At 46.1% G+C, this 26,148-nt stretch overlaps 1 protein-coding gene across 2 annotated transcripts in view; it reads left to right on the top strand.

Moving 5' to 3' along the window:
• The first annotated feature begins 3,049 nt into the window (after window positions 1-3,049).
• The window catches only part of LOC135921216 (phosphatidylinositol-3,5-bisphosphate 3-phosphatase MTMR14-like), an 86,934-nt gene continuing 63,835 nt past the window's right edge, over window positions 3,050-26,148 (top strand). The window contains exons 1-2 of one of the 2 annotated variants that reach the window (XR_010570493.1): window positions 3,050-3,257; window positions 17,868-17,933. Coding sequence is in view for 1 of the 2 variants with exons in the window: in XM_065455530.1 (XP_065311602.1) it covers window positions 3,141-3,257; window positions 17,868-17,933 (183 nt within the window). In the remaining variant the exon portion in view is untranslated. The remainder of the gene's footprint in view (window positions 3,258-17,867; window positions 17,934-26,148) is intronic. The other variant, XM_065455530.1, reaches the window with a different exon arrangement.

A 26,148-nucleotide genomic window follows, 5' to 3' on the forward strand; every position in this document is an offset into this window, starting at 1 on the left:
TTAAATAAAGCCTGCGGCTTCAATTGCTCAGGTATTTGGGCATATTCGGTAACCAACGCGATAGACACACTCGTTGCGGTAATAAATTAAAGAAAGGGGTCCAGTGAGTTGGGCGGCCTTTTCGAGCTCTGGCATAGTTTGAGAAATAAATGTGGCGAAGTACGACGCACAAAACAGTATATGCTAACCCAAATGAATAAGCGTGGTCATATTTGCGCGACACGTCATGGTGGCCTGCCACCAGGGTATCATGGAGTTGCGGCGATTACAGTTTACATTGGGCGCTTAAAATAACTAGCACATCAGAGACGTCCGAGGGACGGTTCTACGGCACAAGAGCAAACCCCCCTCCCGCTTAGAAATCGCGCAAAGGACGCAAAAACGCCACGACGACACGCCCCTGTACGCCAACAAATGAAGAGAACGTTTTTAAAGTGAAGCTTTCTTTCCTTCTTCCTTCGACTTTTCTACTGGTGCTGTTACTGTCTTCCACGCCGTGTCGGAGGAAGGTTCAGAGCGTACATATACATGCAAGGAGCCTGAAAAAGAAGAAAGGCGGCACAAGAAATTTGTTTCGACCTTTCCATCTCGTCACATGTACACAGAGCCCTCTGGAGCTCCCTGGGCAACGTCACATTAGCCTCTTGACATGTGTAATTATCCCTGACCCCCCGAAAAAAATATTGCAGAAACTGCAGCGCTTACCCTTATCATAACTGGAAGTCCTCACGAGAGCCAGATAGAATGGTAGAAAGGGGGCAGGTAGAAGGAAGGCGGAGAATGGGTAGAACTGGCCATTACATCATTGCCAACTTCCGTGAAATTGTAGTCGTCAAAATGGGACACAGATGATAGCGAAATCAGAAGGTTGACTACAGGCAAGAAGGCAGAAGCTTGCACAAGGCCTCAGGAAAATAAAACGACTTTTCCAGCAGCGTGGTCAGGGGGCGGTGCAATGGTTTGAACGTTTTTTTTTAAAAATCCACCAAAATAAGAACAGAGGCCGACGAAATGCGGGCAGACCCGCCGTGGTTGTACGCTACTCCCCAGCACACAAAACACTGAATAAGTCTCAATCTACCACTTGGCGGCTTCTTCAGACACGAACTTTTCCGAACACCGTGCTTTACAACCGCATGTACCCAGATGTATACTCTCCACTCTGCAAAGCGTGCGAGGCCCGCGCTGACCTCACTCATTATCTGGCAATGCCCCAAAGCCTCACCCACCAACACATGCCGCACTTACACACGCATAACTACGGCCGAGCAGTGGGAGACAATGCTGCTCAGCTTGGACCCAGAGGAGCAGCATTGGGCGGTCTGGATGGCCGAAGACGGCGCCAGAAAGCAAGGACTGGCCGCCGTCTAAGGAAGGGGGGGGATTGGGGGTTAGTCTCCCGTCCCCTGCCACCCCTGAACCCCATCAAGGCCATAACAAAGTTTTAGCTCTCTCTCTCTCAGTGACCATGGTATAGGGCTGTTGAGCACGAGGTCGCGGGATCGAATGCCGGCCACGGCGGTCGCATTTCGATGGGGGCGAAATGCGAAAATACTCGTGTACTTAGATTCAGGTGCACTGTAAAGAACCCCAGGTGGTCGAAATTTTCGAAGTCCTTCACTGCGGAATGCCTCATAATCAGAAAGTGGTTTTGGCACGTAAAACCCCATAATTTATTATGTAACATTGGTTAAGGATGTCCTTGACAGTCGCAAAACTCATGAATACAAGTGTGAGGAGTATTGCGCGAGGTCTTTTAGTGTGTGGGTAGCCTTTATGGCGGTCTAGACCTCGTAGTCTACATTGCGGCTATATTATAAACGCGGAACGGCAACATGGTCGACAATATCGAGAACAGACAAATCCCGCACGTATTACGGCACAATAACGTTAAATAGCTGTCTTCCTTGACGCACGTGGGTAACTGTGACAGGAGACTACTTTGGGAACTGCAAGTACTATGTATGGCATACCCAAATGTGTACCTGGCCCGGTGGCCAGTAAATATGACCTAATATTACGAGCAGCTTCGGCCATAGCATGCTAACGGACGATGACACAGAGACAGCTTGCTCAATTCTTGTGTCGTGACTTTTGCTCAAGGTGCAAAACCAGCATATACATGTATATTTCTTAATACTTAAGCACATCTTGATTTGGAGCTGCTGCAGTAGCCCATGATTGCGGACAGCAAAGCCGCTAGGGAAATTATTGGGGGCACCTTAACGAAATCGATAGATCAAACTCAAAAGCCGTCAACGACGGCGCCTCTCGTGGACGATGTGCGATGTTCGGACATTAAGAATGTGTGCCGAGTGAACAAAGGCTGCCACGGAGTGCTTGTGACTTTTACCCTAGCTTGCTTACTCCGCAGCAACAAAAAAGAAAATAAAGAAAAACGAAATAAAAGAGAACAAAGGAAAAGAAAAAAGAGGGAAAAAAAGAACTGTATTAAACACCAAGAAGAAATCATCGCTCGTCGCGACTAAACGCGCTTAAGATGATAAGTCATTTCCAGGTGACGAGCGACTACACTTTACCAAGAACACTGGTAATGACGGTGGGCAAGCATTGTGGCGAAGTTCAATGCGCAGGGATAAATTTTAATTCTTTTATATTGTTTTCTTGACGTCATCACCGCATCACCGCGGTAAGTTTGAAAAGGTTAAGGTGAGTACGCCACGGGGTGGCACTCACGCGAACCAAACCTTCCTGTCCAGAGTAGCTGGATACGGACGTGTAGCTCAGCCGTCGCCGCGCCGCTGGTCCGTAACATTCCGCGGCTACAAATAAATAAAGCGTGCTATGCATTGCTGGGTATTTTGTGTTTGCAATTGGGACCACGCCGTCGTTAATAAAGAAAGATAGTAGATGGTGAACACGTTTTCTTGTTAAACAAGAAGTTACCAAGCACCTACTTAGTTTTAGGTGTCAAAAAAGTGGTGTATTTCCTACAACAATACGACTTTCATGCAATAATATTACATCAGAGCATGTCGCTTCTAGCGCCCCCGCGTGCAATGACACGATACGTCATGCGCAGTATCACATGATCATTCATATACACGTCTGACTGTTGCAACGAGGGGTGCTGCTACACTCTTACGTGCGCATAGGCTTACGGGATTCGCACAGGAAAGATGAGTTCGCCGCGCAAGAAGTCGACGCCGGAACTCGTTCAGGACTTCGATCTCGACTATCTCGTGTCCGTCTTTGCAAACAACGTCTTCACTTCCAATGCTACCGATCCTGAAAAGGTAAGCAAGAAAACTAGCTGTGAACCTTGATATAGCGAACTAGCGATTTTATGATGGGGCCAGTTTGTGTCAGATCAAGAAAAAAACGCGTCGCGCAAGCAGGAACCAGCCACCCGTAGTCCTGCGCTTTCTCGTTGCTCCATCATTACGGCTCGTTTATCCTTTTTCTTCGTAATAAAACATCCCTTACCCTAGGCACTAATGAAGGTGGCACTGTCTGCAGGTTACCTGCAGCGTTATAGTGTTTGGAAATTTTTCGAATGCCCCTATCCCTAGTGTCAGACGCCTGGGAGATAGAATTGAAAGCGTTTTAACGTCTACGAGGAACCTTCAAGGCTGCAATTGTCGGCAGCAATGCATTTGTATACCTTAGGGTAGCCCGACTACTTGAGTGGTTAAGAAGCTCCAAATGATGCCAGCCGAGAATGCGGAGTGTTTATGGCTTCTCGGGCGTTTCGAGTTCTTCTATCAACTCAGCTGATGTAGCATAAGTTGCGGGAAAAGGATGTATGCATTGCTTCCGCGAAAATGGCTTGCCTCGAACAGGCACAAGTTTGTGCCCGTCCATGCTATACGTCGTGGTCACATTGCGGTCAGAATAAATTTGTAAAGTAAAAGCAAACAAACATAGTAATCTTGTGGCCACAGGAATGCGCTGTGTGGCGCCGATATGCAGACGCGTCCCTCGCCTGTCAAGTCGGAATAGAACTTGCGCGCGCTAAATTTAACCCCGTATCATTGGTTGTGAAATCAGTCCTAGGTGCGTTGCTCACGTTCCTTTCCAACACTCTATTGCGCAACTTCTTCCACGCTATGAATCGATAAAGTTCAGTGTAGACGGTTTGCATTGACTTCATCGTGGACACCATCTTAGGGCATACCTGTCTAGCTGCCACGTTTCTTGTTTACGCAGCTTCTCGAGGTATATATCCTAAGATGCAAGACGCACCGAGCGACCAATGAATAAGCGATAACCCGATGAAAGAAATGGTCACTTTCAACAAGCAAAACGATGTACTCGTGATACGATTCGCAGATGTCATTGTGACTGCCATGTCTGGTTATACTCTAGCATGGTGAGGTGGGTCAATGACGTGACAACTATCTTTCACACTTGAGCTCCGCTTTTTATGTTCCTTTTCTTTCGTATCGCTGAATTTCGTTGCGTCATTCACTTGCTTATCAATGCCCAATCGCGAACGTAACCATTCGCGTACGCGTGCCCACCCACGTAGCCGATTCACGTGCCCGCGTTTGTCTGATGCAGGCACACTTACTTATTGCAGTCAATAACATACAGAATACTTGCATTTCTAAATAAACACCAAAATGAAAACGTTCACGTCAGCACCTTCGCCCGGAAGGAAATGCGAGAACATTTCCTGAATTAAATTAGTCGATGCTCTTTTTCTGAAGTTCTGTTTTTATTTTTTCACCGATCATTTGTGTATATTGTGCTTTTGAAGAAGTATTTATGTAACTATTGTATTATAATGATGCCTAACAACGGATATACGACAATCATACCTGTTTTCTATGTTGTATTTTCGTTTTTGTTATCTGCATAATTGTCTTGTATTCTTTGTGTCTTCGGCTATATTGTGATTTACCGCTTCAAAATTGTGTATGTATAATTTCTGGGATGGGAGCCTGCTGTTGCCATAACGGACCTCTTGGCACACTGAAGCTGTTTGTAACAGCTTTTCGCATGAGTGACCCCCAAAATTTCGTTGCAAATAAGCGAATCGGAATTCGCGCTCGATACTAGCTGTATGCTTCTTCAGAAACAATGAATTATGAGGCTGTTGCCAATGTTGCAGCATAGTCATGCTGCCTAGCTGCAGTCTGGACATGGCTGGTTCTGTGCATTTCATTCATCGACACTTTAAATCTGGCTTCTGTACAAATATTTGGCTATTACTTGAGGCATCTTGCTCGCTCTTTTCTGCGATATGTGTCGCGCGTATGGCATGTTGGCGTGCTAATATTTTAATGGCCCCTGAAGCACTTTTTAGAGAAGAGGAGAAATGCATTCGACGTTAAAATAAGCCATTTCAGAAATGCTTTGCTGCAAAAAATACTTTAATGCGTTCAGCAGAAGTGGAGTTATTGGCCATCGAACACGTCTTTCGCGGTGCTTCCACTCTTCTTCAATGCCTGGAGCTGCAAAGGCTGCAGCGAAGCTGGGCGTGCCCATGGCGCTCCGCCTTCCACATGTCACGTGGCACTCAGTTAAATTCGATTTTGGATGTTAACATGGATGCCACTACTTCCGATTTTGGTGACTACGACGCGCCAAACGTGAGCCAAACGCGGTTGTCCCCAGCGAACCGCAGTGCGCTAAGCCATAGTCTCGTCATGGCACCCGCGGCGACCACGGCATGTGCGTTGCGTAGCAAACCGACGTACAACTGTAGTGCGCATGGGCAGCGTTTGCTTTGCGCACGACAAGGCTCGAGTGCGTGCTTGCGCTCATATGCAACAAATCTGACCATGCTACGTGGTGCGGAATCAGCTATGTTCACCAGTTTGACCGACGGATAGTAGCCATTTTTGAAGCATTGTCAATAAGTCTGCCATGGCTTGTCTAACCAGGAGCGGCCAGGAGTGAGCGTGCGCTGGCTGGCAATCGTCTGTGCGGTCTGAGCTTAAGTTCCGCGTCATTCGAGGCTAATTGAGTCTTCAAAACTAGTCGAAATCAGTGAGACCCGCGGGCTACGACACCGATAGGCAGGGTGGCCAAAGTTTAATTTCTATGTGGCCGGCCGTGGCCGAGCGTGAGAAGACAATGGACGGCTTTTTCCGGAAGCACGCAATTACTATCGAAATCCGAAAGCATACTTTCGCTTACGCCAGCCTGTTTATTGAACTTCGTCAATAAATATATGCAGTGACAGTCAGAAGAAGCGCACTGATCGAAAAACCCTTCTTGAATGACGTCAACTATCCGCCAATAGAAGCCGCGTATAGGAATCCCCCTTATTACGAAATGGAGCGTCCAGAAGAGAATGAGGAGCAGGCTTCTCTAGAAAAGAGGGCGTTTGACAAGGTGACTTCGCGCTCCGCTTGCAAGCTCCACACGCTACGTACGACAGCAAAACTTAACTGAGATATTCACAGCAGCGTATGCTATTCGAGAATAATCTTTTTACACCAAGCCCGCGGGGTGCTTCAGGACCTTTCAACGAATGTGCTACTAACGTAGGTTTTTCGAATTCTCTGAAAAATTACGCCTTTAGTGTATTTTGTACAAATATTCTTCGCTGAACTTCAGCCCATATACCAGGTACATTGAGGAACCCAGATAACATAGAAAATAAACTCCGATCATCCGTGAATGTCTTGTTTCGAAGTTACAATCCCCCGCAGGGGCGTCTGCGTCAGCAGGCGTTTGGTGTGTGGCGGCACCACGTACCCGAGCACACGAGGGTTGGACCCACCCGCGTGTAGCCGTGCGCGGCTTAGCCATGTCTGGGGAAAAGGGTATCCTGGAGGTTGAGCCGATGCTGGGTGTTTGGACCTTTAAGGCCACCCGGTGGAGGCAACACACCTCTTCGGCCTGGGCTTCACATAGACGGCACCTTCAGACTGACCCACCTGGAGGAAATCGGCAGTCCCCTTTTCCTGTCCTCCTCTCCAATCTTAGTGTTTCTCTCCCACTTTTCCATCTTTCCTGCCTTCTCTTCACTTCTTATTCCGTATTTCCTGGCGGCAAGGGTTAACCGTGTGTTATATATCCTGCCTTGGGTATATATATATATTAGGTTATAGGGGTGATGCATGGCTGGCGTCTGCAGGTATTCTTCCAACCTTGTAGCGTCCCCTTGTTGGGCTCGGTGGTGGGTGGCCACCATCGCCGCCAAATTTTCCTGCTCTATAAGGCAAAAAACTTTCCCCCGCTACCTGATCGCTCCCTGAAGAGGGGGCGCACCGATGAAACATTCATTTTCTTCATGCAGCCAAAACAATCTTTTCCAAAGTACCGCGTTGTACATAGTCAGCACGATAAGAAAACAGTCAGAATGATCTCACCATTTGTTGTAGCGAAATCTCTCACTGAAGCAATTGGCCCAGGCTATAAAGTAACGAAGATGGGAAGTGGTGATCTTCTTCTCGAACTTTTCGACAAAGCGCAATATGACAAACTCTCCAAACTTGTAGCATTTGGGGAAATTCCAGTCTCAGTGGGCCCACACAGATCCATGAACACAGTGCGCGAGGTCGTCTCAGAAGATGACCTTCTCGAACTGAGTGAAAGCGAACTACTAGAAGGATGGCAAGACCAAAACGTAGTAAAAGTGCAAAGAATAACATTAAGTCGAGATGACAAACAAATACCAACCACACACATAATCATTACTTTCGGAACCAGCAACCGGCCTGAAACAATAGAAACCGGCTACTGCAAGCTTCGTGTTAGACCATACATCCAAAACCCGCGTCGATGCTTTAAGTGCCAGCGTTTTGGGCATGGGTCGCAAACCTGCAGAGGACGTGCTACTTGTGCTAAGTATAGCTCTTCTGAACACGCTTCTGACATCTGCACTTCACCAAACCACTGTGCCAACTGTGAAGGAGATCAACCCGCCTACTCGCGATCGTGCCACTCGTGGAAAAAAGAGAAACAAATCATAGAACTGAAAGTAAAACTCAACCTATCATTTCCAGAGGCACGTAAGCGTTTCTCACTCCAAAATCAGTCCAGTCCTTCCTACACCGATGTGGCGCGCAGGGGGGCAGCGCTACATCTTCAGGCGGCCGCGCAAGTCACACGGAGTGTGACGGCGGCTACGCCATAAGCCCCCCTGGCGGGACCAGCCACGGCTCTTTCGCCCCCTACCATGAACGGCCAGCAGACCTCCGAGCCTGCCGGCCCCAGGGCCACTGCTCGTGCAGACAGGCCCGAAAAACCCCCGCGCGTGCCCACTGAGCGGGCGTCATCCAGCGCCTCTGACGAGGCGATGGATATAACAAAAACTTCTCCGGCGTCTCAGACGCCGAAGGAACGGCGTTGCTCCCTGGAGCGTGCCAAGAAAAAAGAAATACCCCGCATCAAGGGGCCTGGAAAGGTCCCTTGAGCCAACCTAATTCATATCTCTTGACACACAGCACACAAACACAAACAATATGGATACACAAATATTACACTGGAACGTGAGATGTCGGATCCACAACCTCGAGGATATCAAAGAACTCTTACACAAATACAATCCAAAGGTGCTGTGTGTTCAGGAGACACATCTTAAAGCTACGCAAACAAACTTTCTTAGGCAATACGCTATTTTCCGGAAGAACCGAGATGATGCTGTTGCATCGTCCGGCGGCGTTGCAATAATAGTAGACAGAGGCGTTGCTTGTCGGCAACTGCAACTCCGAACTCCCCTAGAGGCAGTTGCTATACAAGCAGTACTATTCAATAAGCTGGTTACTATCACGTCCGTATACATCCCCCCAAGTTATCAAATCTCTAGCACAACATTGCAAAGCTTTATTGATGAGCTGCGTCACCCTTACATAGTCGTCGGTGATCTAAACGCGCATAGCACTCTGTGGGGTGACTCACGCTGTGATGCGAGAGGACGGCTTATAGAAAACATGCTATTCACTTCAGGTTCCTGCTTGCTTAACAAGAAAAAGCCAACATTTTACAGCTCTACACATAAAACATTTCCTTCGATAGACCTAAACATAGCGTCTAGTACAATTGTGCCATATCTCCAGTGGGATGTCATTAATCACCCTTATGGCAGTGATCACTTCCCCATCGTCCTAAACCTTAAAAAACAAAGTGAGTGTCCTGCGCATGTTCCTCGATGGAAAGTTGATTCAGCCGGCTGGACGAAGTTTTGCGAACTAGCGCAGCTGCCCTGGAATGATATCTGTGAACTTAGCCTAGACGATGCAGTAGCATACATAACAGCGTTCATTATTGATGCTGCATAAGTATGTATCCCCCAAACAAAAGGGTCGCCCTCGAAACGACCTATTCCATGGTGGAATGAGGAGTGTAGGGAAGCCAGGAAAAAGCAAAGCAAGGCTTGGAAATCTCCTCCGCAACTCACCAACCACAGAGAATCTAATGAATTTCAAGGCGATCAAGTCGCAAGGTAGAAGAACGCGCTGCCGCGCCAAACGGGAAAGTTGGAAAAACTACATAAGCAGCATCAATTCGTATACAGACGAACGAAAAGCCTGGAACAGGGTTGACAAAATAAAAGGCCGCGAAACTCATCCCTTACCTTTATTAAATACACAAGGAGACACCCTGGAGGATCAGGCAGATTGTCTAGGAGCATATTTCGAGCACATTTCCAGTACATATCATTACACAGATAGATTCCTAAAATACCAGCGACTAGCAGAACAGATGAATTTAGATCGGAAAAGCACATCCAATGAAGTATACAATCGTCCATTTGGAATGGCTGAGTTCCAGGCCTCACTGAACTGTTGCAACAAGTCCGCTCCAGGAAGTGACAGGATAATGTATGAGATCATCAGACACTTACACCCCGAAACCCAAAAAACACTACTGTCATTGTTTAATTCCATGTTCTCTGCAAGCTACATTCCTTCTGTTTGGAAAGAAGCAATCGTAATCCCTATTGTCAAAGAGGGCAAGGACCCTTCCTCACCCAACAATTATAGGCCCATAGCTCTGACAAGTTATATATGCAAATTATTTGAGAAAATGGTTAACCGTCGCCTCATCCATTTTCATGAAAGCAGCAAGATACTCGATCCCTTACAGTGCGGTTTTAGAGTGGGTAGATCCACAACAGATCACCTTGTCCGCATCGAGACAAATATCCACGATGCCTTTGTCCACAAAAAGTTTTTCCTGTCCGTATATTTAGATATGGAGAAGGCATACGACACAACCTGGCGCTTTGGAATCCTCCGCGATCTGTCTGAATTGGGAGTTCGAGGCAACTTGCTATGCATCATTCAGAGTTACCTCTCCAATCGCACCGTTCCGTGTTAGAGTTGGTAACGTTCTGTCTCGTCCATATACGCAGGAGGCTGGTGTTCCACAAGGAGGTGTGCTCAGCTGCACTTTTTTTATTGTCAAAATGAACTCGATCCAGACTGCCATACCACGTAGTATGTTTTATTCTGTATAGGTAGATGACATCCAGATAGGTTTTAAATCATGTAATCTAAGTATCTGTGAGCGACATGTACAGCTTTGCATAAATAAATTGTCTAAGTGGGCGGACCAAAACGGTTTCAAACTAAACCCACAAAAAAGTACATGCGTCCTATTTTCTAACAAGAGAGGCATAATGGCGGACCCCGCAATAGATTTAAATGGAGATCGGCTATCTGCGACCCATGAACACAAATTTCTAGGAATCCTTTTAGACAGTAAGCTGACTTTTGTACCACACTTGAAGTATCTGAAATCAAAGTGCCTCAAGTCTATGAACCTGCTGAAGCTGTTGTCAAGTACATTTGGAGAAGCGACAGGCGGTGCCTTTTAAAGCTCTACAAAAGTCTAATATTAACACGCCTTGACTGCGGAGCAATAGGCTATAATTCTGCCGGATCTAGTGCTCTGAAAATGCTTGATCCTATTCACTACTTAGGTATCCGCCTTGCTACAGGCGCCTTTAGGACTAGCCCTGTGCAAAGCCTCTACGTCGAATCAAACGAATGGTCAATGCACTACCAAAGGACATATTTAACTTTCTCCTACGCCCTAAAAGATAAATCAGGTGTTGAACATCCTTGTCATTCCACTATATGCGACTTGTCTACTGCTAGGCTGTTTCGTAACCGCCCAGCCACTAGGCCTCCTCTGTCCCTCCGGTTGGAAGCACTCTCAGAAAAAACAGGGTCCCTCTTTTGCACAATGTCCTAATGGCTCCTACATGGCTTCCACCGCTTTGGGAGTGGCAGCCTATCCAATACGACATATCTTTCTTAGAAATATCCAAACGAGCCCCGGAGGCACACATATATTCGCATTTTCTGGAACTCAAGGAGAAGTACACATGTGATGAATTTTACACAGATGCTTCGAAGTCTCAAGCTGGTGTTGCTTATGCAGCTCTGGGACCCTCACTCTCAACATCTGGACCACTAAACCCATACACCAGTATCTTTACAGCGGAAGCTTACGCCATTCTTAAGGCTATTCAACACATACGGCTCACAAATATCGCTAATATCGGCTCACAAATTTCGCACTACACTTAATGAGTCTTCACAGACTCATTAAGTGTAGTGAGAGCCCTGATTAGCTTACGAAAGCATAAGAATCCCGTTTTGAATGAGCTGTATAGTTTGCTGTGCTCCGCACATATGAGCAACCAAGCGATTATCCTATGCTGGGTACCTGGCCATAAAGGCATAAGAGGCAACGTAGCTGCTGACGAAAACGCTACGTCAGTGAGTTTTAGCACTACAGATGGAAATATCCCCATTCCTGCCACAGACCTAAAGCCCTTTCTGCGCCGTAAATTGAGGAATCATTTGCAAGAAGAGTGGGATACACGAACATTGAATAAGTTACACATCATAAAACCATCATAAAACCAAAATTGCGGAATTGGATAAGGGACAAAACAGCATGGTACAAGGAAGTACTTCTTTGCCGATTAAGAATAGGACACACTTACAGTACTCACTCCTACCTCTTGACTGGCGGGGATCCTCCTACTTGTAGTAGGTGCGGTGATAGCCTGACTGTCCTCCATGTTCTTATCCAGTGCCCTGCAATAGAAACAGAGAGGAAAAAGTATTTTCCTTCTGCATATCGGGAAAATATACCACTTCACCCTGCATTTTTTCTTAGTGATGAACCGCTTTTTAAACTGCAAATAGTTTTAGATTTTTTAGCTGAAACTGACATTCTGAAAATAATTTGGCCAGGAAATTTTAACACGTGATTACCAGCCCTTGCATTAGAGGGCCGTCTTGCTGATTTAGCGTAACTGTTGTCTCGTTTTCGTATGATTTTTTTATCAAAACACAACTGCCATCGTTCACGTCCATAACTAATCAGTGTCATTATTTTACTAGCTATATATTTATGTCAGTGCAGTGGTGGCGTAGAGGTAGAGCACCCGCCTCGCGTGCAAGAGGTCCGTGGTTCGAATCCCGGTGCCGGCAATTTTCCACCAGATAAAAAAAAAATCCGCTTGTTGATGAAATTGCACAAAGCAGGCCTGGAGTGTGGCCTGATCCCGGTGACCAGAACCGGTAATGCACTCCCTCACCAGAGCAGGATTGGCCACCCTGGTGCAGTACTTGGCCACAACCTCCTATATGAACACAACAATCAAACCCCGGCCCTCAGTCCCCAGCAGCTGCGAAGCAACTGACCACGGCGGCGGTCAGACCTGCGGCGCAGCAGAGGGTGCTAAGAATCACTGGCTCCGGACAGGCCGCCATTGGAATATGAACCTGGCAACGTTTAACGCTAGAACGTTATCTAGTGAGGTGAGTCTACCAGTGCTATTGGAGGAATTAGAGGGCAGTAAATGGGGCTCAGTGAAGTTAGGAGGACAAAAGAGGCATATACAGTGCTAAAAAGCGGGCACGTCCTGTGCTACCGGGGCTTAGCGGAGAGAAGAGAACTAGGAGTCGCATTCCTCATTAATAAGAATATAGCTGGTAACATACAGGAACTCTATAGCATTAACGAGAGGGTGGCAGGTCTTGTTGTGAAATTTAATAAGAGGTACAAAATGAAGATTGTACAGGTCTACGCGCCTACATCCAGTCATGATGACCAGGAAGTCGAAAGCTTCTATGAAGACGTGGAATCGGCGATGGGCAAAGTGAAAACTAAATACACTATACTAATGGGCGACTTTAATGCCAAGGTAGGCAAGAAGCAGGCTGGAGACAAGGCAGTGGGGGAATATGGCGTAGGCACTAGGAATAGCAGGGGAGAGTGATTAGTAGAGTTTGCGGAACAGAATAATATGAGGATAATGAATACCTTCTTCCGCAAGCGGGATAGCCGCAAGTGGACGGGGAGGAGCCCGAACGGTGAGTCTAGAAATGAAATAGACTTCATACTCTGCGCTAACCCTGGCATCATACAAGATGTGGACGTGCTCGGCAAGGTGCGCTGCAGTGACCACAGGATGGTAAGAACACGAATTATTCTAGACCTGAGGAGGGAACGGAAGAAACTGGTACATAAGAAGCCGATTAATGAGTTAACGGTAAGAGGGAAAATAGAGGAATTCCAGATCAAGCTACAGAACAGGTATTCGGCTTTAACTCAGGAAGAGGACCTTAGTGTTGAAACAATGAACGACAATCTTGTGGGCATCATTAAGGAGTGTTCAATGGAAGTCGGTGGTAACTCCGTTAGGCAGGATACCAGCAAACTATCGCAGGAGACGAAAGATCTTATCAAGAAACGCCAATGTATGAAAGCATCTAACCCTACAGCTAGAATAGAACTGGCAGAACTTTCGAAGTTAATCAACAAGCGTAAGACAGCTGACATAAGGAAGTATAATATGGATACAATTGAACGTGCTCTCAGGAACGGAGGAAGCCTAAAAACAGTGAAGAAGAAACTAAGAATTGGCAAGAATCAGATGTATGCGTTAAGAGACAAAGCCGGCAATATCATTACTAATATGGATGAGATAGTTCAAGTGGCTGAGGAGTTCTATAGAGATTTATACAGTACCAGTGGCACCCACGACGATAATGGAAGAGAAAATAGTCTAGACGAATTCGAAATCCCAAAGGTAACCCCGGAAGAAGTAAAGAAAGCCTTGGGAGATATGCAAAGGGGGAAGGCAGCTGGGGAGGATCAGGTAACAGCAGATTTGTTGAAGGATGGGGGACAGATTGTTCTAGAGAAACTGGCCACCCTGTATACGCAATGCCTCATGACCTCGAGCATACCGGAATCTTGGAAGAACGCTAACATAATCCTAATCCATAAGAAAGGGGACGCCAAAGACTTGAAAAATTATAGACCGATCAGCTTACTGTCCGTTGCCTACAAACTATTTACTAAGGTAATCGCAAATAGAATCAGGAGCACCTTAGACTTCTGTCAAGCAAAGCACCAGGCAGGATTCCGTAAAGGCTACTCAAAAATAGATCATATTCACACTATCAATCAGGTGATAGAGAAATGTGCGGGATATAACCAACCCTTATATATAGCTTTCATTGATTACGAGAAAGCGTTCGATTCTGTCGAAACCTCAGCAGTGATGGAGGCATTGCGGAATCAGGGTGTAGACGAGCCGTATGTAAATATACTGAAAGATATCTATAGCGGCTTCACAGCCACCGTAGTCCTCCACAAAGCAAGCAACAAACTCCCAATAAAGAAAGGCGTCAGGCAGGGAGATACGATATCTCCAATGCTATTCACAGCGTGCTTACAGGAGGTATTCAGAGACCTGGATTGGGATGAATTGGGGATAAAAGTTAATGGAGAATACCTAAGTAACTTGCGATTCACGGATGATATTGCCTTGCTCAGTAACTCAGGGGACCAATTGCAATGCATGCTCACTGACCTGGAGATTCAAAGCAGAAGAGTGGGTCTAAAAATTAATCTGCAGAAAACTAAAGTAATGCTTAACAGTCTCGGTAGAGAACAGCAATTTACAATAGGCAGCGAGGCACTGGAAGTCGTAAGGGAATACATCTACTTAGGGCAGGTAGTGACGGCGGATCCGGATCATGAGAAGGAAATAATCAGAAGAATAAGAATGGGCTGGGGTGCGTTTGGCAGGCATTCTCAGATCATGAACAGCAGGTTGCCATTATCCCTCAAGAGAAAAGTATATAATAGCTGTGTCTTACCAGTACTCACCTACGGGACAGAAACCTGGAGGCTTACGAAAAGGGTTCTATTCAAATTGAGGACGACGCAACGAGCTATGGAAAGAAGAATGATAGGTGTAACGTTAAGGGATAATAAAAGAGCAGATTGGGTGAGGGAACAAACGCGAGTTAATGACATCTTAGTTGAAATCAAGAAAATAAATGGGCATGGGCAGGGCATGTAATGAGGAGGGAAGATAACCGATGGTCATTAAGGGTTACGGACTGGATCCCAAGGGGAGGGAAGCGTAGCAGCGGGCGGCAGAAAGTTAGGTGGGCAGATGAGATTAAGAAGTTTGCAGGCACGGCATGGCCACAATTAGTACATGACCGGGGTTGTTGAAGTATGGGAGAGGCCTTTGCCCTGCAGTGGGCGTAACCAGGCTGATGATGATGATGATATTTACGTCATCTACAGCGAAAGTTTTTAGGCCCTTATACAGCCATGCCACTCTTACCATAATAAATTCACTGTCCACGCCATTCAGAATAAATCCTCTAAATTAACATTTGTCATGGCGCTCTTTGGCCATAACTGGCGCTTGCGCCATTCAAAACCACATATCATCATCATCATCGACGTTACAATCAAGTGCGCAAAGCGAGAATAAGGCAATCCAAGGCGCTCGGTTTTAAATGTGTAATATTTTCCATGCGTATACCCAACGACGAAACCCGTCGGTCCGTCATGTCAGACGATCGCTATCAAGATGGGGCCCACAGCATGGCGCGGATTCACTTTCGTGCTGCCTCTCGCTGCGACGCGAAGTAAGCCGTGAGAACACAGCGCACGTGAAGCTATCAGCACTCTGCGCACTGTGTCCCCATGGCAGATCGCTTTGAAGATGGGGCCCGCGCGTCTCGCTTCAACGCAAACTAAGCGGCGAGAACACAGGTCTGCGCGGCCGCGCCATACGCAGCCGCCACCGGAGTACGATTGATCACAGTTGATAGTTCCACGCGGATGGATAAGGCGCTAAAGAGCGATAAAGGCTTATAACGTTCAGAACGTCATCAGTGCACCTGACGCCGCCACCTGCAGTAGTTCGCTTGCTTCGTCAATTCACCTTGCGCCGCCGTCCGCAGCAACTCGTGTCGCCGCAGCGATGTGGTTTATAGTGGTCGGATCATGTTTGATACCACTGATAATGACACGGGGATGCGTCGAGATGAGCAAGTGGCACAATGCGTTCACATACTTGGACAACTTCCAGAATAGTTTCTGCCTGAATTTTTTGTTTTTCGTCACAGCCCTACGAAGTGACTCAGTGAAGCGAGAGAAAGCGAAGGTAACGTTATCGTAACTGAAGCGCAGGAATATTAACGTAAAGGGTGATATGAAGGTGGACGAAAAAATAACTTGCCGTAGATCTGGACTAAATCCCCGTTGTCCTCATTACCCATGCGGCGCTTTACGAAGTAAGCTGTCGCGGCACTATCTCAGCATGGTGCGAACATTAGATGGTGTTATCGAAAAATAAAAGCAAGAAATCGCACTTCTAAACCCGTGCTCGCTTTTCATGTGTGCATGATCTGCGGCAGACGGTGTTGTCGCATTTGTGGTTTGGCTACATGCTGTAGCAAGCGCTAAAATTTCCACCGCATGCGATCTATAGTTCCCACGCCCAATGCCGGGCATTGAGCTCACCTCCTACATTGCCGGTCTTGGCCGGTGTAGTAACCTATGGTTTATGCGATCTGCCTGAACTTTCTGAACTGCTGTTCATGAGGTGCTGCACTTTGCTATTCGTTTCACCGGTTCAGCACGGCGGCAACTGCACGTCAGCATTCGTTACACCCAGTGCAGGTTTTATGCGCGGGACGAGCAAAGCATTGCTGGGCTCAAGCAGAGTGGGCCGTGCCGGTCTGCACGAGCATGAAGTGGTATTGCATAGAGGAGAATCAAATCTATCGAAGTTCAAGGAAAGGAAGACCAAGTCCTTTATTATCTTGCGATTGCTATACCGCACACATCGTAAATCGAAATACGTTTGGACAGAGTGCGCTGCTCCGAATAGCGGGTTGCTGGGGAAAACTAACAGCCCAGCGAAAGCTAAGACGAAGGCTAGCTACACAACGTCAGCTCTGTCGCTCGCCCTCATTTTTCTTCTAGTCTCACTGTTAGTTATAGCCATGAGTCCGCATCAACTTCCCCAGTTTTCTTTTTCCGACTTCATTGATAGCAACGGTGGCGAAGCGATGCACATGATTCAACCACGCGTATGACCTGCGTATGATCAGCGAGCGTCCTGGCGACGTGAAAGACATATAATTGAGATCAAGAGAAGACTAAGTATATGGGGCACAAGCCACCATGTGCAATGATAATCACTTTCAGGCGTTGCATTTTTCGATGGTCACCTTTGTGTACAATGCAGCGGCGCGCCTTTATTTGCTGTTGTACTCTATCGGCACGAGGTCAAGATGGTGCACGAAATAATTTTAGAGAACGTTATCACAATAGCGGAGACGGCATGTACCAGTGTCGAATTGGTTAACGTATCGCCTAAAGAAAATGTATTTTTGCAATTTGCAATGCAAGTGAACCTGACAGTGGTTTTGATTAGAGAGGAAAGGGAGTCGGGGGTGGGGGTGCAATGAATTGACGCGGCGTACCGTGGTGTCTTCTACGTTTCTTTAATCCCGTCTTGTACGCTGCCATGTTTACCGCGGCCGAGAAACCCCGCTATTAGCTTCGTTATACTAGAGCCGTTTTTCTGACGAGATAAACATAAGCTCACTGCTTCATTGCCTCTTCCCACTACAGATAGTTTGTCTTTCTTTCCCAAGGTTCGTACTTTCGACGATATCCAACAGAAGTGCGTGGAACTTTTTGACAAGGACTACATAGTAAAGGTATGTACTTTTTCCGTATATTAATAACTTGCCAGAAGTAGCAGTCAGTCCCTCTGCTATAATGTGTGTCGGCGGCACTGTTCCCTTCATACACGACTTTCCAATTGAGGCGGCTGCAATTGCCAATAATGAACTTTCCCTTGTTACCCAATGGTTATTGTCAAATAAACGTCCTCTCAACGCAAGACAGACGCAGTTCAAAGCTTTCAACTACCAGTCGAAGCTGCCAACGGATGTTCTTTTCCTACTAGATATTATTGGCAATACACTCCAAGACGTAAACACTCTTTCATACATGGTCGTTATGTTCGGTGAGTCGTTTCACTGGAAACCTCATCAAATTAATAAGCTTTGGAACAACCTAATCAGAGTCAGTTATATCCAACTAAGGTGCCGAAATTATTGTTGAGGAAGCGTCAAATGGCCCATTGAGCGAAAAAGCCGGCGTCTGTCGTCTGTAGCAGCGAAACGGCACCTATGGTCACATTGCCATTGGCTGCGACGCCACGTCACGAGGGCGGCTCGACGGAGTAGAGTGGGCGAAAGGGTACACCTGGTGTTTCGCTATCGCGCCAGGTGTTGCGTGATGGGAGAGGGCGTCGCTTCGACGCCACGTTACTCTCGCTCCCGGAAGCCGGCGCGCGGTCCGTAACGCTCTCCCTCCCGCTGGGCTTAGCTGCTGCGCGCGCCGGCCGGCCTTGTTGACCACTGCTGATTTTTCGGCCTCTTGTCACGTAGGATGTCAGTGGCATGCGGTGTTGTCACCGCAGGCTGCTGCCGCTGCTTGCTGACTCGGGCAGCACGTACCGCTACGGTACATTACCCGCAGTGCAAAAGTCGAAGGACAGCTCCGCGGCGTTCAATTAGACATGAAAGCTTTCGAATTCACAACTCACAAGTGCTTAGGTGTCCTCGAATTTTCTTATGCACATATCTTTCGAATAACTATTCACCTTATTCTACAGTCATCTGTCGTACTGGGTTACATCTTGAAGCCATACTTATGGCTCATATATTGAGATAGTTATGTAGATTTAAGATATAGCAACCCGTTTTATGACTTCTTCACATTACAGTGCCAATACTACGCCGCTGGTTCAACTAATAAATATTTTACCATTTACTTCATTAGTATATTTTAACTCTTCTAATGATTAATAGCATTGCTACCAACTGCCTACTCTCACTGACAAACTTGGCCGAAACACTATGCAATACACGCAGTGTCGTAAAAATATTTTGTCAAGTTCTAAAAGGGAGAAAGGTACGGTAAGTGCATATCACGTTGTGCCCTTTCTAGCGACACCTCCTACCCAGCAAATAAAACTGGCAGCAACGTGGATATTATTACAGCTGTTTTATTGCGACAGCCTCAATTGGCTCATGGCGCGACCCCACCGTCATCAGAAAGCCGGGGCCGAAAAACGACACGCAAAGTACGTCACCTTTATATAACTAAAAAAAAAGAATAAAAAAGTGGCCACGGAGAATATTCAATCCTCTGCCCCACCGCCACTTCTACCGCTCCGTAGCCGTGTGTGCTTACCATTGAGCCAACGTTACAACAGGCAATAGTGATGAATATCTTCAATGCTGCGCACGTGGTCGGGCTCTGTCTGGCGGGAGTTTCAGTAGATGGCGGATCATAGGAGTGGCGCCACTGTCGGCGCTATCGAGTCTTCATTGTCCGAAGTTGAGTCGCTCGCGTCTACATCAGGCGAGACAGCAAAGCGTAGCCTGCGCTGCCAGTTCACTTCCGACGACATACGAGACCACCGCAACGCAACGTGCGAAGTGAACTGCTGCAGCGAAACAGCGTTCACCACCCAAGCCCCGATAACGCGAAAGGCAGGGCGAGCGGCTGCAGCTAGAACGTGTTCATCATCCAAGTCCCCGACGAGCAGACAAGCGAGCGACATAATTCAGCGACAAGCGATGCTCTCGCACTCACACATCATAAGAATTGCTTAGGTGCCCCCGCAGTTTTATTATGGTCTCTGTTTCTCTGATTATAGTTATGACACGCATTTTCTGGTGCATTCCTACCCACCGTAGTCACTTAGTGGCTTTCGCTTTGCGCAGCTAAGCACGAGCTCGCGGTATCAAATCCCGGCCACGGCGGCCGCATTTCCATGGGGGCGAAATAGGAAAACGCCCGTATACTTATATTTAGGTGCACGTTAAAGAACCGCAGCTGGTCAAAATGAATGCGCAGTCCCCCACTACAGCGTGCCTCAAAATCAGATCGTGCTCAGAACCTCAGAATTAAATTTTTCTCGTACCTCCCCTATCCGTAACTGCTATCTATACACCCTGCACTGTGAAAAGCACTTGTGTTGTATTGTTCACCTTCTGTTATGGAAAGGTACCGTCTTAGTGTTAAGTACGTACTTCTATATGTGCTACCTGTATTTTGCTTTGCTTCTCACACGATATTTTTGTATGGATCTCAACTAGCACCGAGCTAGGGATATAAATGCCTTTTTCGCATCTTTCCCTGTATACTGTACGCAACAAATACACTACAATTCAAGTTAAAGTGAAGTGTTAATTTTCACATCCATTTGCCGCCCCGAGGCTTCGCTTTATAAACACCGGCGCCATCTTTCTTTCCAGTAACTATAGCTACTTTCCTTGGCGATACGGGCTCAGCTGATATACTGAGCTCGAAAAATCGTGCACGTGTTCTGCAACAGTTTTAGCTCGGGACTGTGAAGCTAAACCTGTGCAAGAGACCCCATCAGAACTGGCGACTGCGGCTCGAGGCACAACATTCTACGCTCGGAATATAGGAATCTGGAAAAGCAACCGTCCAGTGAACGTCATTATGAAGCATTCTAGTTAATCAGGTAATAGGCGATGATGGGGATATTTATCAGCATCCCTTTTCGAAACGCGGCGGCAACAATGACCTGTAGCCCGGCTGAGCGCATCAGATATTACATATTTTCAGTCTATAGCACTTTGCCAACATCTCCTTGATCTTTTCTTTAATAAAACCTTTATGTATATAATATAGACTTGCCTATGCCTGCAACCACCCGTGCGCTGTCGATGTCTTCCCTGCTTTCTTTCCACCCATACTCTTATCTCAACTGCTGACCAGTTAACGCTTCCATCATCTTTGAATCCCAATGGTGCTTAAAGGTGGATGTTACCAACGGGTCTTGCTGGTTGAAAATCTTGGCATTCCATTACTATATGCTCAGTCATTGCCGGGCATCTGCAGTAGCAGACACAAACCTCAATGTTTTGAATGCTTATGTGGGTAATGGCTTTCACGAGTGCTTATTCAGCACTAATTGGAATGTCCGACAATCCTGCATGTGATGTCTGCGGCTGCGAGGTGGACATATGCCCCCTATTAGGGCGCCAGTCTCCAATTCGAGAGACAATGATAATCAATGTGGAACGCATTCAGGCGATAGCAGTGTGCAGGCACTACTGGAATGCCGACCGCACCGTTCATCGGTCCAGAAGCTAGTGAAAGCCGTTTTCTGCATTTTTAAAATGACTGGCTTGTGTGAGCGGCTTTAACTGCGTGGTGCTGTCCGCATGCGTCCACACATTCACCGCTTTACGCTCCCCCTTCTTTATATTCCCGTTTTCCCTTCCTCTAGTGCAGGGTAGCCAACCATACGCTTTTCTGATTTACGTGCCTATCTTTTCCCTTCATTTTCTCTTGCTCTCGCTCTCTGTTTGTCCCTGTATGGTTTTCTCATCAGGCAGCCAGCCTAGGCCTGACATTGCAAGTCACTGCCTTTTGCGTTACTGTACAATTTTTCTTGAAGATCAACAGTTAAACCTATCAGCTATTCACAAGATCAACAGAATGTCGTTTTCCAGCATTAGTGCTGGCACCATTACTCCTTTCAAAATTCCTTGCACATGACATACAGGATTGTTCAAATAAATGCTGATGCTAGCTCTTAAAATCTTTACTTCTCAAGTTATTCATCGCTACTTTTAACCCATCCTTTATGGTCCCCAGTAAGTGAAATGCGCGTGTCCTATCATCGGTACCAAGCCTAGACAACATATGTCAAACAATATTGTGACACCTATACTTAAAGTTCGCCTCCAATGCCTTAGCAGCAGCTTGTTCCATGTCAAAACAAGGTCTTCTTTAGCGTGAAGTACATAAATAAGTTTCACAATGCCGCATCTGTACTGTTGGATGGGCAAGCAGATCGTGGCAATGCTAGCAATAACTAAAGAAAAAACGAACAATGCTTTCAGATGAAACAAGGCGTAGAAGAAGGCGTAGATTAATTGAAGGCGAACTTTTAAGTAGATATCACAAGATTGACTTCAGTTATCTTATCTGTAGGCTTGGTAGAAAACGGCGGCTCCCGTGCGTGCATTTCACTTACTGGGGAACATATAGGAAAAGGGATAACATTAATAAATGGACAGTAAAAATAATTTTCAGAAATAAATATTTCATAGCATTCGTGGCTGTCTTCATTGAACATACATTGTATAATGTAGCCACCAAGTGTTCAGTTTCATTATAGGTGCAGTGCTCTTCACACTCACATTATCTTGGATGTTAGAGTAGGCAAAATCAAATACAAATGTAGTTAAAATACAATGCGCTATCTATCCACGTTTCAGCGAGTGCCATCCGTCATCGTCCCTAACGCACTGCAAAGCGAAACGGTCGCTGAAGAGCGTAGCTACATGGACAAGTGCTGCTTTCACCTTTAGTAGTTAAAGCAATGTATTCCCACTACTGTGCGCTATCAGTGGCAAAAAAGTATGTGTTAAACGCCAGGCAAAACTAGGAATGTTTCAGGAATGAGGACAAAAAATGAGTGAATTAAACTTAGTTGCGCATGCAACAGTAGCGGATGCAGATGTTGCATGCCATCTGTTGATAGCGTCTAAAAGTAGCATTTTAATTTGATCGCATTCCCTTGCGTCTGTTTGTTTACCATAATCTGTACACAATAGTCGCCCAAAACATTCTTGCTGCATTATTTCTCCTCTAAGCGAATTCGTTTAACTGCGACCTCAACGGCAACACTAGTTAACGTAAAAAAGTTTTGAAAAGTCTGTTTAGCCATTGAGTGGAACTACTTTTTTAACTTAGGGGGGTTACTCTTTTATCACCATTCTGGTAGAGGTTTCCCATTCATTTTTTGCTTTAGTAAGGCAAGAAAGATTGAACATTACCGTTTTCACGGCTGAAGTGTGTTTTGCCAGTTCAAAAAATCGCAGGTTGTAATGACACACGATTGAAGCTCGTTCTTCAAAAACCGGATATATATTATAGAATAAACAAAAAGAAATATTGACAAAGCGTTTGTGGAAATGGTACTTTGGTTCATACTTAAGGCATAAAATGCATTCTGACAGGAATAATGCCTGCTATTATTAGCATTTATTCATTGAAAAGTTCAGAGCCCGTACAAGTTTAACTAAAGAACTTATGCGAAGCGCAAAAAAAGAGCAGGTACGACATTGCTGCAAATTCGTAGTGCTATGCTTACAGTAGGTCCACGGTAGAGATGAAACAAGGATCCACGGCGCGCTGTGTCCGAATGCTGTCTGTGCTACACCACGCTGCATTTTGTTGCATCGCCTGTGCGTTCGTCTTCCGTGGTTTCCTTCGGACTTCAATTATTCAACATCTTGACGTTCACCTCTCGGAGTATAGGAGCTGCAAGTCTCCAGGTTGCGCGGTGCTCCGGCCACACCGTCTTTATGTATACAGTGAAGCGCTCGACTAAACAGACGCCAGAAACGCAATATCAATGCAAGAATTAAGCAGTAGCGCGACTGATGGCAAAACACGCACTGAATGTTGCAGATGACTCGATGATTTGGGCAACTGCTTCATTCCTGTCTCACCGTTGCTTGGTCAGTGCATCTATATTTGAACTTGACTGTGCTGGAATGAAACTGTTCCTTGAAAAATCGAGAAAATCAACTTGAACACACTATCACATTAATTGGGCTCTTTAGATTGGTTCACGGCCTCTCTCTAATAAATTCAATGAGGCTGTGGTCACATCTTAGATGCCAGGGCAGCATGGCAGGCCTTGTACATTTAGTGCCAATAGCATGCTTATCATTGTCGAAACGCTTTTCTTTCCGGCTATTTAACGAAAAATATGGGCCGATCCCGAAGGTTGTGCAATCTAAAATAACATTGAGGCAGAAGTAAACTACGACTATACAACTATGCGAATAGCGTTTTTTGGATGAAAATTAAGTTATTGATTCTTGGAATTGTCAAAAAAAAGTTTTCTTTTTGGCTATCTAACCGTTTTCACGAAGCACCCAACGCTCTCTAATGCGCGATTTCAACGCACATGTTTCGTCAATTAAGCCTGCCTAACTTAGTATAAATAGCGTGCAAAGGTTGAACACAGTGTGTAAGGTGTACATAGAGCATCAAATACCTATTTAGCGCACAACAAATTAATTTTCATCTCAAAAGAAAGCCAATCGCAAGCTTGGATAGTCATCATTTGCCCCAATTTTAGTCTCGTATATCCTGAATACCTTGTGAACAATTTCGATTATGCGCTGAAGATTGTACTTTGTTCAAAGAAATCGCGAGCTCTAATTAGTTCACTATGACCGCGGCGCTAGCCTTGGCAAGCCACATACATGGTTTAAGCAGTGAGGGAATGATACTGACTACGAGGAAAGTCTTTCAATTCTTTCAAGTTACTGCTCTGCCAACACGAGATATAGACGTGCACTTGCAGTACTCCTTGGTATAGAGACGTGCACTTGCAGTACTTGTGTCAAAGCCGCTCGAACAAACCAGACATTCTCAGAAAGCACAACAATGCCTTCACTGCCTTCTGAGCCGATGATCGGTGGGGACGGTGTTCTAGGGCTGTCTGTTCACTCAGAGGATGATCATCTAGTTTCCCCAATGTGTTGGACAAAGTCAGCAAGTAATGCAAATATCAATGAGGTAAATAAATAAAAAATGATTAAATTCTTTGGGGTTACTTACCAAAATCACGATATCATTGAGGCACGCCCGAGTGGTGGACGCCGGTATAATTTTGACCATCTGGGGCTCTTTGACGTGCACATAACGGTACAGGGGCGTTTTTGCATTTCGCCCCCATCAACATGTGGCCGCTGCGGTGGGCAGGCGATTCCGCGCGATGGTACATACTTCTAAGATATTTTGAAATAGTTACATTTAATTGCATTACTTTTAGGACTTCACTGGACACCCACACATATGTGAAACCCTTTTCGTCACGCCCGCACAGGTGTCGCCGTGATCGCAATGGGCTCCCATTTTCGGCGGGTTCTTTCTTCGCAGAATCACTGAGCGGAGCTTCTTACCGCCTGACGTATTCCCATTTGATTCTCCACGTACATTGGAACGCGAGGTTGCTTCACTCATTGATGTTTGCATGGCATTGTTGTATGTTCTGGCTGACTTCTCGGCTACATTGTACTTTGCTTGTATAACACTTCATTCTGTATATGTCGCGCTTGGTTTAGCTGCTGCGTTCTTTCTTTTTGTACAGTTTGCACATGATTTCTGTGTTACTTTATGATTTGATCTGTTTTAGTTGCATTGTACAGCTACGGTGCAGCAATAACATGTTCTTTGTATTCTTGCAACCCCACCAGCATGGTCTTAGACAATGCAGTACAACCTGCATGAATTACATAAAACTAGTGGCATGTGTTCATCCAACTTCCGTAAGCTGTTTCCTGAAGCATCAACCTTAACTTCTGAACCTTAAACTTCCCTGCGACACTTCAGTGTTGCATGCGTTATAAGGGGTCCCTGTACTAAATATAACAATTATTACCCTGAACAGAATCAAAGTTAACCTGTCAGGTGTATTTTTAACATCTGCAGTGTTAGACTACCACCTCCGGCCACCATCGTGGTAGCGTAGTGGTTATGGCGTTGCCCTACTAAGCCCGACGGGGCCGCATCGAATCCCGGCTGCGGCGGCCTTATTTCGATGCTGGTGAAATGCAAAAACGTCCGTGTACCGTGCATTGGTTGCCAGGTTGTCTAGATTAGTGCGGAGTCCTTTACTACAGCATGCCTCGTAAGCAGATCGTGGTTTTGGCACGTAAAATCCCCAGGATTTATTTCACCCCCTCAGGCTTAATGCACACTACTAGCATACTACCATTGGCTGTATTCAGACAAAATGTATAAAACAGATTTTATCTCTGAACTTTGCAATAGCAAATTGGCCCTTGATCCATG

The sequence above is a fragment of the Dermacentor albipictus genome, unplaced genomic scaffold (assembly GCF_038994185.2).
Source record: "Dermacentor albipictus isolate Rhodes 1998 colony unplaced genomic scaffold, USDA_Dalb.pri_finalv2 scaffold_34, whole genome shotgun sequence".
Taxonomy (NCBI): domain Eukaryota; kingdom Metazoa; phylum Arthropoda; class Arachnida; order Ixodida; family Ixodidae; genus Dermacentor; species Dermacentor albipictus.